At 36.2% G+C, this 15,852-nt stretch overlaps 1 protein-coding gene across 1 annotated transcript; it reads left to right on the plus strand.

Moving 5' to 3' along the window:
* Nucleotides 1-2,552: 2,552 nt before the first annotated feature.
* On the plus strand, nt 2,553-12,594 carry LOC308678711 (vomeronasal type-2 receptor 26-like; the record flags this gene model as incomplete). Its single annotated transcript, XM_081345948.1, has 5 exons — nt 2,553-2,590; nt 3,308-3,599; nt 8,049-8,906; nt 9,632-9,803; nt 11,693-12,594. The coding sequence occupies 5 exons, from the start codon at nt 2,553-2,555 to the stop codon at nt 12,592-12,594; spliced, it is 2,262 nt and encodes a 753-aa protein (XP_081202074.1).
* Between the last annotated feature and the right edge of the window lie 3,258 nt (nt 12,595-15,852).

Raw genomic sequence — 15,852 nt, forward strand, 5'->3', positions numbered from 1 at the left:
GCCAGTGAAGTAGCCGAAGGACCACTCGGGACGACAGGCTAGTACTAACAAGGTTTATTTAGAGCAAGGCAAACATAGAATAACTTGCCCGGCTTTTATAGCCGGCAGCTGTCAGCGAGGGCCAATCAGGAGCGTTCATTTTGGCGCCGCGTCAATCCGGACCAATCCGCGTCGTCTGCTCTTGACAGCTCAGGCTTCCGCATGGTCTGGTGTTTTGACAGCCGCGAGCTGTCAGTAGTTGCGCCTGCGCCGAGCGGGGAACTTTGACAGCTGTCAAAGTTCCCGCGTGTTCTCCTGTCAGAATATTTTCCCTAGTTGGAACAACCTGTTAATTAACTGTTTACATATATAATACAAGCAGTGTTCTAACATATCAGGGGCTGCCACAAAGAAGAGGGAGTCAAGCTATTCTCCAAAGCACCTGAGGGCAGGATAAAAAGCAATGGATGGAAACTAATCAAGGAGAGAAGCGACATACGTAGAACTAAGGAGAAATTTCCTGACAGAACAATTAACAAGTGGAACAACTTGGCTCCAGAAGTTGTGAATGCTCCAACACTGGAAGTTTTTAAGAAGAGATTGGACAACCATCTGTCTGAAATGGTATAGGATTTCCTGCCTGAGCAGGGGATTGAACTAGAAAACCACCAAGGTCCCTTCCGACTCTGTTATTCTATTCTATTCTATTCTATTCTATTCTATTCTATTCTATTCTATTCTATTCTATTCTATTCTATTCTATTCTATTCTATTCTATTCTATTCTATTCTATTCTATTCTATTCTATTCTATTCTATTCTATTCTATTCTATTATCTGGGGGGTTTGAAAGAGGTTTGAAAGCCTCCCTGGGTCTTTGATTAATCTGAGTATGGCTGAAAGAGTTGGCTTAGCATATATATGGTATCTCCAGTTCTCAGGTGCTGACATGTACTCAGATGAAGAAATTAAACTGGAGTGTACTGAGGGACTTTTGAACATATTTTCTTGTGTCCTCACTATATGAGCTTCATAGCTTTTAAGAGATTTTTGTAGCTAAGCCAAATATAGCTACCAAGTAAACATATGCATGCCTAATTTAAAAAGTTGCCATCTTTGTCCTAACAATCAACAAAACCAAGGCTCTTAACTACATCTCCAAGGTGGACAATAAAAATAAAATTAATTTCCAGAATTACAAATGAAATTACTTAGCAAACTAGCACACTTGCAACAAGTAGTTTTAAAACAAACAAAACTTTCTATAGCTCCATTAAAGGACCTTTTTCATTAAGTAACTTTACAACTGAAAACCAGAACACCGTTCTTCAAGGTAATTAACTTTTATTATTATTTTTCACTGTGATGTGTCATAAGAAAAATGCCATTTAGACCAAATTTCTAGGGAGACAATAATCATATACCTTCTTATATTCCATTTATATCCCATAATTGTCACAAAAATCTCTTAGGAGCTTATGAATGACTCAATATGCTATCCCCCATCACACTTTCATCAATTCTTCATGAGGATTTGCTGAAATTGCAACATTATAATAAAGTTGCCAAAAATGTATTTAAAAGCCTTTCTCAGTACTGAAAACTAGAATTCATCCAGGGTTCCTTCACTCACTCAAGTTTTTTATCATTTTGTTATTTTATTTATTATATTTTTAGAGGAAAGAAAACATGTCAAGAGCTTCAAATATTTCAATACTTAAGTCAGATGCCTTTCAAGATAGACACACAGAACAATACATCTGATATAATAGAACTACAAAGTCAGGGTGGTACACCTAGAAGGATTGGAAAGGCAAGATGGGGGGGCTGAAAATATTACTTTTTTCTCTCCTGCAGATGCCTTGCCTTGAATTCTGGGAATATACTGATGCTATATGTGTTACTCAGAACAGGATCTATATTCCTCATAAATATTTCACAAGTGGTGACTTTGTAATTGGTGGCACCAGTTCTCAAATGATAGTATTTATAGATCAGTTTTCTTTTAAGGAGTATCCTGCCCCTGATGTTGACTCTCCAATGTAAGTATGCATTAGTTTTAGATATAGATATAAACATATATATAGATATAAACATATATATAGAGCTATAGATATAATTATCTAAAAACTGTTAAGGCATTTATTTATAAAGTTAGGCAAAAGTCATATGTTTGTCAGAGAGATATCTGTTTTTCTTCTTTGTTAACCATAGTCTGGAAATAGCTTTGATTACTCGTTTGCTTCTTTCCCTCTCTCTCTTTGGTTTCTTACAAGATAACAGAATTGCCTGGACTAGTAATACTTCTGCTTCAAAACAGACAAATATTTTAAAATGAAAAAGAAAACCCCATTTGACTAGTTTGACTTTTCTCATTCTGCTGTTGTTCTCTTTTCATACTAGCTTCGTGCTATAGTCACTCAAAAAAATCAGACCTTGACAACCAAGCTTAAGCTTTCTTCCTCACTTGCATCCATTTTGCTCATACCAGAGAAAAACCTCTTTATCCCTTCTAAAGCCACAACCCTCACTCAATTGGAATTCAGCCTAACCAGTGTCATTTTTATGGAATCGATGGCCTCCACAATAACTCCACAGCCCCAGGGAGTTAGGTGAGCCTTGCAGAAGCTGATCCAAAATCCAGCAGTACATTGCCTTCTTAAGAGCCAGTAAACAAGATTCGCCAAAGCAACAAGACTCAATTGGGCTCCACAACATGAAAGAGCACTTAATTTCACCTTATCACATGGACCTAAAATCAGAAAAAATTTATCCTTTGGTATGATCTCAGTCCCCAGCTCCAAAACATTGGTTGAGGAAACAAAGGAACACAGACCAGCTGTCTATGTACAGTCTTTTTTTTAAAAAAATCAGAAAACCTTCTCTGTGTGTATTTTTTCTATTTGTGATACTTGGGCAGAAAGTTCTTCCCCTTTAACACATACAGTATACTGTAGTTCCAGCATAATAGGGCTTTTTTTGTCATAGAATGCTAAGAACGGAGTTCCGGCACCTTTTTTGGATGGAACCTTGTAGGATAGGCAAGGTGGGTTGTATGACATGTGTGAGTTCCGGCACCTTTTTCTTTTACAAAAAAAGCACTGATAATAACAATGTCTTTTGAAGTTTGCATTTCCCCTCTCACCTTGAAAAATACCTTTCTTATTTATAGAATAGTAAAACATTTTACTGTTTGCTCTATCTGAACTTCTATATATATAATCAATAACTTTATGTACTAAGAATTAGGATAATTTGAAGACAGAAGGCAGCTCCCATTTCTTTAATTGCTAATATTTGGAATTTCTTTCCTTCCTTTTTCTTTACAGAGTTGTTACAAAGAATTATCAGCTTGTGCTAGCCTTGGTATTTGCAGTAACTGAGATCAATGAAAATCAACATTTCTTGCCTAATATCTCCTTGGGTTTCTACATCTCAGAGAGCTATTTCAGTGCCAGGAGATACTATCACATTGCCCTAGATTTTTTCTCAGCAACGTATACACTAATACCAAATTATAAATGCAATAATCAGAGCAGTCTGATTGCAGTTATCGGGGGTCTGGGCACAGATACTTCCCGGCATTTGGCTGCCATTTTGAACATCTATAAGTTATCTCAGGTATAAAGAGAAAGTAGAATGTCAAGTTTTTAGATTTATCGCCATGTTTTTATTTTACTTTCCTGTCAGAGAGTGAACTGAATAAAAGTTTCTTCATAGAAATGTTTAAAAACACTCATATTTAACAACAATAATAATCAGCATCTGTTCTGTGAAAATATATTTTATTTTTAATACTATCAAACATCTGTCTAACCCAAGTCCTTGGGAAGGATTCAGTATGTGGATAAAAATTCCAATCCTATCTAAGCATCTGACTGATTGTGACTAACCATACTAATTTTTGTTAGTTGCGAAGTCATGTCCAACCCATCGCGACCCTATGGACAATGTTCCTCCAGGCCTTCCTGTCCTCTACCATCTTCTGGAGTCCATTTAAGCTCACGCCTACTGCTTCAGTGACTCCATCCAGCCACCTCATTCTCTGTCGTCCCCTTCTTCTCTTGCCCTCAATCTTTCCCAGCATTAGGCTCTTCTCCAGTGAGTCCTTCCTTCTCATTAGGTGGCCAAAGTATTTGAGTTTTAGCTTCAGGATCTGGCCTTCTAAAGAGCAGTCAGGGTTGATCTCCTCTAGGACTGACCGGTTTGATCGCCTTGCAGTCCAAGGGACTCGCAGGAGTCTTCTCCAGCACCATAGTTCAAAGGCTTCAATTCTTTGGCGCTCAGCCTTTCTTATGGTCCAGCTTTCACTGCCATACATTGCAACTGGGAAGACTATAACCTTGACTATACGCACTTTTGTTGACAGGGTGATGTCTCTGCTTTTTAGTGTGCTGTCTAGATTTGCCATGGCTTTCCTCCCAAGGAGCAAGCGTCTTTTAATTTCTTGGCTACAGTCCCCATCTGCAGTGATCTTGGAGCCCAGGAAAATAAAATCTGTCACTACCTCCATTTCTTCCCCATCTATTTGCCAGGAATTGAGAGGGTCAGATGCCATGATCTTGGTTTTCTTAATGTTAAGTTTCAACCCAACTTTTGCACTCTCCTTCTTCACTCGCAACAAGAGGCTCTTTAGTTCCTCTTCACTTTCTGCCATTAGAGTGGTATCATCTGCATATCTTAGGTTGTTGATGTTTCTTCCGGCAATCTTAATTCCAACTTTTGATTCATCTAGCCCTGCCTTTCTCATGATGTGCTCTGCATATAAGTTAAATAGGCAAGGCGACAGTATATAGCCTTGCCGGACTCCTTTCCCAATTTTGAACCAATCAGTGGTTCCATGTCCAGTTCTCACTGTTGCTTCTTGGTCTGCATATAGGTTTCTCAACCATAATAATAGTCCAATTAATTATTATACTTTTCTTTTTTTTTAGTGGTAAGTTCAAAGCCTGCAGTAGATGTGTCCCTTATCCACCTTCATTATTCAGCTTTTGTGGAATTCAATCTCTTCACCTCTTCATAGGGAAACCATGAATTAAATTACTGAAAAGTTTTCCAATTTAATAAGTTGATAGATAAATTGGATTCAAAAGTGAAAGTAGAAAGTTATACTTATATTCTTTCCATTTTAATAACTCTTGTTGTTTTTGTTTGAAATTGGTTGCCAAGTCTAAAATATATAAGCAACACAAAAATGTAACAGAACCTGATAGATATTTACTCAAAGCAATGTAGTACAAGTACATATTTAAATACTCACAAAGCATACAAATTTAAATACCTATTTAAATAATTTCATACAGTATTTCTTTTTTAAGAAATTTGATTACAGATTACAATTAGAAAAATAAAAACTAATACAAATCAACAAAAATATAAGAATGAAAAGGAAAAATAATTTTTTAATAAAAATTATAGAGAGGTAATTTCCCCTTTCATTACAATAAGTATAAACAATTTTAGTAACTTATCAGTTTCTTAAAATATGACAAATTTTCTCTTTTACCCATATTTCATCTCCTAAGTATAAACAAAAACTTAAAATCTCATCATTCATCCCTAATCAGCAAAGGTTTATTAAAGGCTACAAGAGATAACATCCCATCTATTTTAAACTTGATCAAACAAGCAAACTCTATATTCCTTCTGTATTTTCAACATCTTGGTTTTTATTCCCTTCAAATAATATCCTCAAAGTTTGTTTCTTTTCATTTTTTTCTTTGTCTCATCTCAGAAAAACCTTCAAACTTTTAACCTATTTCTTTTGTACATTTGATAAAAAAGTTATCCAAATCAGCCATCTAGTTTCTTTTATTTGCATGCCCCTTTTAAATATTAAGATGTGAACCAATTTCATTTATGTATCCAGTATATCATCTTTTTTCATATCAGTCTTGTAATTTGCCATGCTTAAATCCTCATTGAAATCAATTTCATTCTTATCCAATATAGCAGGGCTTTTCAACCTTATCACAGATTGTACCACTTTTAGGACATGACAATATTTGAGTACCACCAGTGCTTAGCAAGGTGTCAAAAACTTGATGACTAAAAAAAGGGGGGTTGGGTTTTAGTGATCAGATTCATTTGTTGTTATAGAAATGGCTAATTTATAATATTAAGGAAAAGTAAAAAGTTGAGGTTCAATGTTAAAGCTTCCTTCTACTGCAACAGAGGAAGTCTGTTCTTTTCTCTTCTCCCCCTCACTTTCCCCCTCTTTTCCTCCCCACTGTGTCCTACTATTTCCTTATGTATTTTTCTATTTTATTCTATAATCTAATAAAATATTACAAACTGTAGGAAAAAAAGTTTTAAAAGTACCAGTTTTAATTTCTTTGGTGGTTGTTCCTTTGCTGAATCACTTTCCCTTTGCACTGACAAATGTATGATGAATTTATCCATGTTTATTAATATGCACCACTGCCAGTTAGCTCAGGGGTCTTCAAACTTGGCACTTTTAAGACTTGTGGACTTCAACTCCCAGAATTCCTCAGCCATCATGGCTGGATGAGGAATTCTTGGAATTGAAATCCACAGGTCTTAAAGTTGCTAAGTTTATAAACCCCTGAGTTAGCTGGTCGGCCCTTCTTAGCTCTCCTTCCACAGTATAGTAAGAATGCACCCCCACCCATCCTTTCCCTGTACCCTTAAAGACACAGGAATCAAGTGCAAAGCAATAAAGAAACACAAACTCCTTGTTTTTTTCTCTTTAAGCTGCCTCAGGTGTGTCACATGTCACAATGTTGCAATCATAACTGAAAGGCTCCAGCAATTGCGAAAAGCTTTAGCTTTAAATTAAGCCTGTTTACCTTCAAAGAAAACTTTCTAAAAGCCATAGACAGACTCAGTTAAAGAGGGTAAAACTAATTACATTTGTTTAAAGGGATTAAACCTTTCCTGTTGTCTTTTCTTTCCCTCCCCCACCCAAACACCTCCTCTCCCCCCCATTTTCTTCAGTTCACCTCCAGCTCTGAGCTGCTTCTGGAAGCACCAATCAGGTGGAACCCTGTTGGCTCCTGGGGTTTCTGCTGAGCCCAGACAGTCCTGCAGCTGCCTCTCCCTCAGGCTTGGCTCACTTCGGCTCATTCCCCTCCCCTGCTACACTTGGCTAGCAGTTGTGTACCACCTGCCATGTGGCAAAGTACTACAGGTGGTACGTGTACCACCAGTTGAAAAGCTGTGCAATATAGCATGTTCCTCTACTGTAACATCTTTTGTATATCATTGATCTATGATATTAGATATATTTAAAATTAATTTGAGTCTTTTGTTCACAAATCTCCATAAACATATCCATTATATAGTAGCATGTAATTTTTTCCCCTTTAATTGTAATATTTAGGGCTTTTTTGTTCTGATTCCCTCTTATGTCTGACATTCAAAGTCCCATCTTATGTACTTTTCCCCAAAACAAAAACAATCACATTTTCCCAAAAGCAAGGGTTCTTATAATTAATTTCAAATTCTTATTTTAAACCCATCTGGATATCTAGTCAGGTTTTGATTTTCCAAAAGCAACACTCTAAATACCATTTTGATGTGAATGTGATAAAAACTACACATTCCAGAGGTTCTTAATATTTCAAAAGAAATAAAAAAATAATTCCAAAGGTGATTAAGAAATGATGTTCAGTTGAGCTTTTTGTCTATAAAGGCCGCATTATTACTGTGAATTTAGACATAATCCTTTGACTTCCAGTCACTTATGGGCAATCTCACAAGCTCTCCTTTTTCCAGAGATTTTGCTGGTCATAATCCAGCATCCTAGCTTGCTGTAGCCTCATTAAAAATCTCACTATTGTGATTCTCACATTGTAGGTATGCTTAATTACTTTTATTATATATTAATTGTATGTGTGAGTAGATCAATTGTGAAAACTTAACAAATGTCTTTCAAAATCTTTTGGGTATTGGAATAAGATCTTAAATTATTTTGCAACTTTTACTCAGAAGGAAACAGAGATAATTTAAAAACAAATCTTAACATTTCAAAATGCAACAATATAGATATATCACCTGACTTTCCAGTATGTTTGTAGAACAATGATTTCACTTTTTTCCTCAATCCAGTTCAGCTATGGTGATTTTGCTCCCATGATGAGGGATCAGTCCCATTTTGTTTCTCTATACCAGCTGGTACCAAATGAAATTCATCAGTACAAGGGAATTGTCCAGTTACTTCTGCATTTCAGATGGAAATGGATATGCCTAATGATCTTCAATGATGATGGTGGAGAACTTTTTTTGAAGAACATGCTTCCAATACTTTTTCAAAATGGCATCTGTCCTGCCTTCATTGCAAGAATTTCTGTATTAGTTTTTTTTGAGGATTATGCAGATGCACAGATAAAATGGCACAAAATATTACTAGATGTTATAAAGAGTGAGGCTAATGTTATTTTTGTCCATGGAGAAACTAGGACCATGTTATCGTTGATGATCGTGCTGAATTCAAGAGATACTGATGATGAGAAATTATTTGGTAAAGTATGGATTATGGCAGCGCAGTTGGATTTTGCAGCACTGGTCTTACATAAGGATTTGGATCTAGAAATCTTCCATGGTGCTTTAGCCTTTACACCTCACACCCATGAGATTCCAGGATTCCAGCCTTTTCTTCGGACCCTAAATCCCTTTCTGGCTAAGAGAGATGGCTTCATTCAGACATTTTGGGAACAGGCATTTGGTTGTTCCTTTCTAAATGCCAATATTCAGGAGAACATTGACAACAGCTGCACTGGGGAAGAGAGGCTGGAAAACTTACCTGGGCCTTTCTTTGAAATGAGTATGACTGGCCACAGTTACAGTATTTACAATGCAGTCTATGCTTTGGCAAATTCTATACGCATCATTGATTCAAGCATTTCAGCCTTCAGAAGAACATTTGCCAGAAGGGAAATAGAAAATGGAATTCTGCAGCCTTGGCAGGTAATAGCTGTTAAAAAACTATGACAAGGTCTAAAGGGGTTGGGTTTTTAAAATTAGTTTTCAACTTAATATGTATTGATTTTATGGGCATGATGTTTAATGGTTTTTTAATTTTTGTACTTGATCTTTATTGTGTATTGCCCTGTTCACCGCCCTGAGTCCTTCGGGAGAAGGGCGGTATAGAAATCAAATTATTAAATTAAATTAAATTAAATTAAATTAAATTAAGAAATCATTACAGGTCATTATCAAAAGCCATTACTCAAATGAGTTTTTAAAGATTGCATATTAGTAAAGATATACAGTGTATCCTGTCTTAATATTATGAAGAACATATTGGCATGCAATTCCTCCACAATAATCTTCAGTGTCATTCACAGTTATTTTTATCTTGAACGTTTGTACAAATGATATTTTTATTGCACTTTGAAGCTCTAACTTGAAAAATTAATATGCAGAAGATACATTCAGATGTCCCAAACTTTCCAAACTTCCTTTTTCTAATCATCCAATAGACATGTCCATGTTGTCATCAGAACTTGCATTTTTATCTATGTATTATTGGATTGATATTCGTATCTTGTTTTAACTATTATGGAGCAGGGAGGTTTGCAACATTTAAGTAAGCATGCCTAGAATTATGCTGTAACTGAGCCATAACTAAAAAATCAGCACTCTAAATCGAAATTATTGTTCTAAACTAGTCATGAATTTTTTTCTCCTAGCTCCATCAACAACTAAAGAACTTTTCATTTAACAACACAGTTGGAGAAATCATTCACTTGAATGAGCATGGAGAATTTACTGTTGGGTTTGATATTACAAATGTCATAACTTTTCCTAATAAATCCTTTGCTAGAATAAAAGTTGGAAAAATGAATCCCTGGACAGGTCAAGGTACAGAATTCAGTGTCAATGAGGATTCTATAATCTGGCCTATAAATTTTAATCAGGTGGGAGTTTCTTACCATTTCTAGGATAAAATATTCATTTATAAAAGATTTTCAACTGCTTCTAAAAGTGACATTATTATTATACAATTCTTTGCATGTTTATCAGCTAACTAATCCTACCTAATGAATGGAACATCATAGGGATGAAATAAAACTTATAGCAGCCATATAAATAATGAATCCATTGGCAATTTAAATTAATCTTGATTGTCTAAAAATACCTCACTAAGTGTATTACAAATTACTATATGTACAGCATCTTGGGTATATAAACTAATGGAAATCACATCAGAATGTCCCCACAGATTCTATTGTTCTGAAATCCAAGAAAAAAATATTCAGAAAAGTGGTGTGTTCATAGGATGAGAGATCATATTTATTGTCAACGCTGCTAACATCAGATGTTCTTGCTTTGACAACAGATGGAAATGCAGCCATTTTCTCTATTGCCTTTAGAATTAGTTGATGCTGGGAGGGGGAATATGGATGAGAGTCCAGCTAGTCATAACAATAATAACTTAGTCATGGGAACCCAAGGACATTGGGCCCAGAGCTGATGGTGTTATGGCGGGCTGGAGGGCTGGGGAGAAAGCCCACGCTTCAAGCTAATTGGGGAATGTGATTTATGACTCTTTATTGGAGGAAGGAATTGCACTTTGTTACTTTGCATCCAGGGGAGGGGAATTTAGTTTTTGGTTTCAACTACGTAGTGCCGATACTTTGTTTCTTGAATAAAAGTTTCTTTAAGGTAAACAATGCCTCGAAGTTCTTTTGAAGAGTTTCATCTGTTGGAACCATGACATTTATTATATTTAAAACCAAAGATTCTGAAAATGATTTGCTTCTTGGTAGTATTACCCTCATTCTATTCAAACAGGTAACACCTGTTTCTCTCTGCAATTGTATCTGCCCTCCTGGTTATCATAAGAAAAAAAAGGAAGGGAAGCCATTTTGCTGCTATGATTGTATTCAATGTCCAGAAGGAAAGGCTTCTCCCCAAGCAGGTATAATATTTATAAACCATGGTTTTATTAAGCCTTTTCTGTAGATCAGTTCTAATAAAAGAAATGACATAAAAGTGGCAGTTTCCTTCACCCTTACAATTTCTGTTTATGCTTACATAAGTAAAAATAATACCTGGTCATTCATTAAGAATTATCACATTCTAATGTTCTGAAGATAATTCCCTTCAGTAAATTTTGCTGCGATCTCTTAGAATTCTTATCTTAATCCTTTATTTCCCAGTTGATGGCATCACCAGGTATCTAAGTATTTTTCAGATACTCCCATTCCTCCAAACTCTGTGGGCAAACTACTACTGGGAGCAACATTTAGGGGGAAAGCGGGGCAGTAATCTATTTGTTATGAGATTAGCTCACAGGGATAACCATACTAGTTTGGTTATGCAGAGATCACACCCACCCCAGCTCTGGCAATGTGAAAACAGTCAAGTTACATCACAACACATCACGTGACACAGCAAATTTGACACCTATGCTTTAAAGCAGGGCTGCCAAACTGACAGCCCCGTGGGCCGGATGCATCATGGCGAAACTGCGCCCCCTCCCCATTGCCGGCAATGGAAATACGTTGTGACATGTCACATGACATTGCGAATTTGACACCCCTGCTTTAAAGAATATCAAGTATATATCTTGGCATACAAAGCTTACTCACATATGGCTTGATAATATCAAAACTGATACAAAGATAACATCCAACAACTGAAAGAAGCTGTGCTTGACAGGGTAGCACTTGCCTATAAGTTGCCAAAAGTCAGACATGATTGAATGGTTAGAACAACATTTACAGTTCAACTTTTCTTTCCTTTAGACATGGATTCTTGCAACATCTGTCAAGAAGATCATTATCCAAACAAGAAACAAAATCAATGCCTTCCTAAAATGTTTTCCTTCTTATCTTATAAGGAACCCTTGGGAATGGGGTTAGCCATTTCTGCATATTTCTTTTTTTTCATCACAGTTTGGATATTATGGATTTTTATAAAGTATCGCAACACTCCTATTGTCAAAGCCAACAACAGGAGCCTCACTTACACTCTCCTTGTTTTGCTTCTCCTCTGCTTCCTGTCTTCATCGCTCTTCATTGGCCAACCTCAGAAGTTGACTTGTCTTTTCCGCCAAATGACTTTTGGAATCATTTTTTCGGTGGCTGTTTCATGCGTGCTGGCAAAAAATGTTACTGTGATTGTTGCTTTCCTGGCCACCCAACCAGGATCTGGAATGAGAAAATGGATGGGGAAAAAACTAGCCAATGCTATAATTCTTTTCTGTTCTTCTATCCAAGCAGGTATATGTCTTATTTGGTTGGCTACAACTCCCCCTTTTCCTGATTTGGATATGCATTCAATGGCTGAAAAAATTGTGTTACAGTGTAATGAAGGCTCAACTGCCATGTTCTATTGTGTCCTAGGGTACATGGGCTTCTTGGCTTTTGTGAGCTTCCTTGTGGCTTTCTTTGCCAGGAAGTTACCTCACAGTTTCAATGAAGCCAAGTTCATCACCTTCAGCATGTTGGCCTTTTGCAGCGTTTGGTTATCCTTTATTCCTACATACTTGAGCACTAAGGGAAAATACATGGTGGTGGTGGAAATCTTCTCTATGTTGGCTTCCACCGCTGGACTGCTGGCTTGCATCTTTTTCCCGAAATGCTACATTATTTTGTTGAGGCCAGAACTAAACAAAAGAGATGAAATAATAAAGCGAAAAAGATAAAACAAGCTACTTGTGGACTTTCCTTAATTATAGGTAAAACATAACATAAAACATAACACACTGCAACATTGCCTGAGAACATGACCTGGAACGTTGTGGTTACATCAGATTATTCTATTTTACTCTTTCTCTGCTGGTCCCATGGGCATTTTACCAAGCCAGCAAATATCCTCAGTTGCAATATTTTATTGAATGATTGATTCATCTAACTGACATATGATCTATGTTAGATGAGGTTTATTAGTATAAATTTGATAAATAAATAATATAAGCCAGTCATCTCACCAAAAGTAACTGGGTGACAGACAACAACCAGATAAAACAGCAATGTAAAAAGTACAGATAAAATGGTAAAAAACATATTGATAAATAGCAATATTTATGTAAGTTTATGTTTATGTAAAATATTATGGTGCACTTAAAAGTAAAAAATAAAGGATAGAATACAAGCAAAATGAAGTCAGTTTGATATTTCTCAGGAAAATTTAGTGTTGCTATGAGTAATGGATTTGAGAATTTATTTAGATCTAACATTTTGTAATGAAGTAATCTAATTTGTCTTTCCCAGCCTAAAATATTGATAATAATCTGTTTATTTGGATGATGTACATCCAAAGAAATTTTATTAATTGGATTGATTGAAATACAATTGTATGCATCCTTTGAAAACACACATTAATGCAGATTAATGGCAAAACAAGAGTCAAGAAATAAACAATACAGTGTTGTAACATAATCCATGGGATGAAAAGGGTATTACTGCTGCAGCTTTTCCCTTGGCAACTGTCCCACTCTGTCCTAACTAAATTGAAAGCACAAAATACCATCTGCTCTGTGAGTGACTTCTCCCAGTTCCCGTAAGAGCCTTGCGGAACGGGGGAGTTTCCGGTGACATTGCTGCAAGATTGGTGCTGGGAAATGAATCTCCCTTCCCCAAGCCCGATTTCTACCAGCTGGGAAGTCCAAAAGGACTGAAAGTCGCTCTGTAGAGGCTACTGCCCAAAGGGTGAAACTTTGCAGATCGCGGGCCAGCAGTAGCTGGCCTGTTTGATCCAAAAGGAGCCCTCAAGACCAGCAGGAAGAAAGGCTGACCACACTCATGCAGTCTGCCAGAGTCAGCTGATCATCAGAGACAAGAAATTTCAAAGCAGAAGGCAAACAGCCAATTTGGGTGAGACTACTTTCCTTATCTCTCTACAAGTGAAAATACTGGTTCTAGGAAGCAGCATTTAACAGCATAATCCCTCAGCTTCAGGGAGGGGGGGATTTTTCTTTTTCTTACCCCTACCTCCTGAACTATAAGTGGCAGTTTAAGTTTTGGGAAAATTAAAATTGACTTATAACAACATTGTGAATATGACTGAGGCATAAAAGGATAACTGGGAAGACTTTTGGCTTTATAAATCTTTTTGTTTGTTTGTTTGTTTCTTGTTTGGGAGCCATCAGATCTGTAACTTTTTAAACTTTCCCAAAGTATGGTGGGAATGGACACCTAATGACATCTAGTGGCAAAACTGAGAACTACAGCAGTTTTTGCTTTGTCTCTCTTGTTGTTATCTTATTGAGTTGAGTTGGAGTAAAACTTGGCTGTATGCCCACACATTGCTTATAGCTTGGTATCCTTGGATTTTAAAGTCCTGAAGAGTGTGGCTGGAAAAGAAAGACCCTTTTTGGATTGCCCTGTCTTACAGGATGGATTATAATTATAAATAAAAATTGTGTTTGAAGTCATCGGACTTCCCTGAATTACAAATACAGCTTGATCTGGAATTTTTACAAGCTGTTTTGAAAGAGTGAATAACAAGAAATACCTCCAAACAAGATACTTTGGATTATAAATTTGGGTATTTTTTATTTTCTTTTTTCTTTTTTTCTTTCCTTATTTTTTCTCTTTTCCCTTTTACTCTTTTTTTACTATTTACTATATTTATTGGTTTACTTCTCCTACTGGATAGGAGCCTATTGGATTACAAATTTTGACCTACTTGGTGGATTACAACGTATGATTTAAAGATAAAGATGACAGCTCCTAACTTATCTAAAATTGGAAAAAAAGATCTTCTGCTCCCTCTTCGGCTTCTGCAAATCCAGTCTATCAGAGATCAATTGATACAATGCTGCTTGTTGAAGCATTGTATCAATTGATCTCTGATAGACTGGATTTGCAGAAGCTGAAGAGGGAGCAGAAGATCTTTTTTTTCCAATTTTAGATAAGTTAGGAGCTGTCATCTTTATCTTTAAATCATATGTTGTAATCCACCAAGTAGGTCGAAATTTGTAATCCAATAGGCTCCTATCCAGTAGGAGAAGTAAACCAATAAATATAGTAAATAGTAAAAAAAAGAGTAAAAGGGAAAAGAGATGTTAAAGAAACTAATTTGATGTTGAATATGATAACAGCAGCATGGTTACTGGTGGGACAATATTGGAAGAAGGATAGTTTGCCTACTATAGAAGAATGGGTGCTTAAAGTTTCGAATCTTGCAGAAATGTCTAAGATTTCTGCTTACTTGAAAGATCATTCACAGGAAAGATATATTTCAGTTTGGAGGAGACGGATAGATTATATTCAGAATAAATATGGGACTAAAAAGTTCCATTTAGCTTATGAGTAGATTTTAGAGGGATATTGTTATTGGTACTTTGTATGTAGTTATGTTAAAGGGGAGTTAAAGCACATTATGAATTTGGTTAATTGTATATTATGCATAATTCTTATTTAGAATATGATTATTATAACTATAATCCTGTATTTAGCTCTGGGAAGTGGGGGGGGGGCGTGGGCGGGTTTGGGGTGGGGGGGATTTGGGGATATATTGTAAAATCTTGTTTTTGTAAAACTCTTTAATAAAAAAAAGAAAAAGCTAATGCTTTCCAAAAGGATACTCAAGTGACCCTACAAGCAATCCAAGAGGTGATTGCTACTCAAATGAGTCAAAAAATTAACAACATAGATTCTCAATTTGAAAATTTCAAACAGATGATCACAGATAACCAACAAAGAATTCAAAAAATAGAAGACAAATCATCTGAGGTTGACCAGAAATTAGAAGCTTTAAAAGATGAAAATCAGAGGTTGATCCAAATAAATGAAGAACTAGAAGAGTCAATAGCTGGGATTGAGATGGAAAGATCCTCATACTTTTTAAGATTTCAAAATATAATGGAAGATAAGGAAGAGGATCTCATAGGCTTGACAACCGAATTATTGCAGATGCATTAGGAACTGGGAAACAGCAAATGGAAGGAGAACTAGAC

Source organism: Vipera berus (assembly GCF_964194415.1).
Source record: "Vipera berus genome assembly, chromosome: Z".
Taxonomy (NCBI): domain Eukaryota; kingdom Metazoa; phylum Chordata; class Lepidosauria; order Squamata; family Viperidae; genus Vipera; species Vipera berus.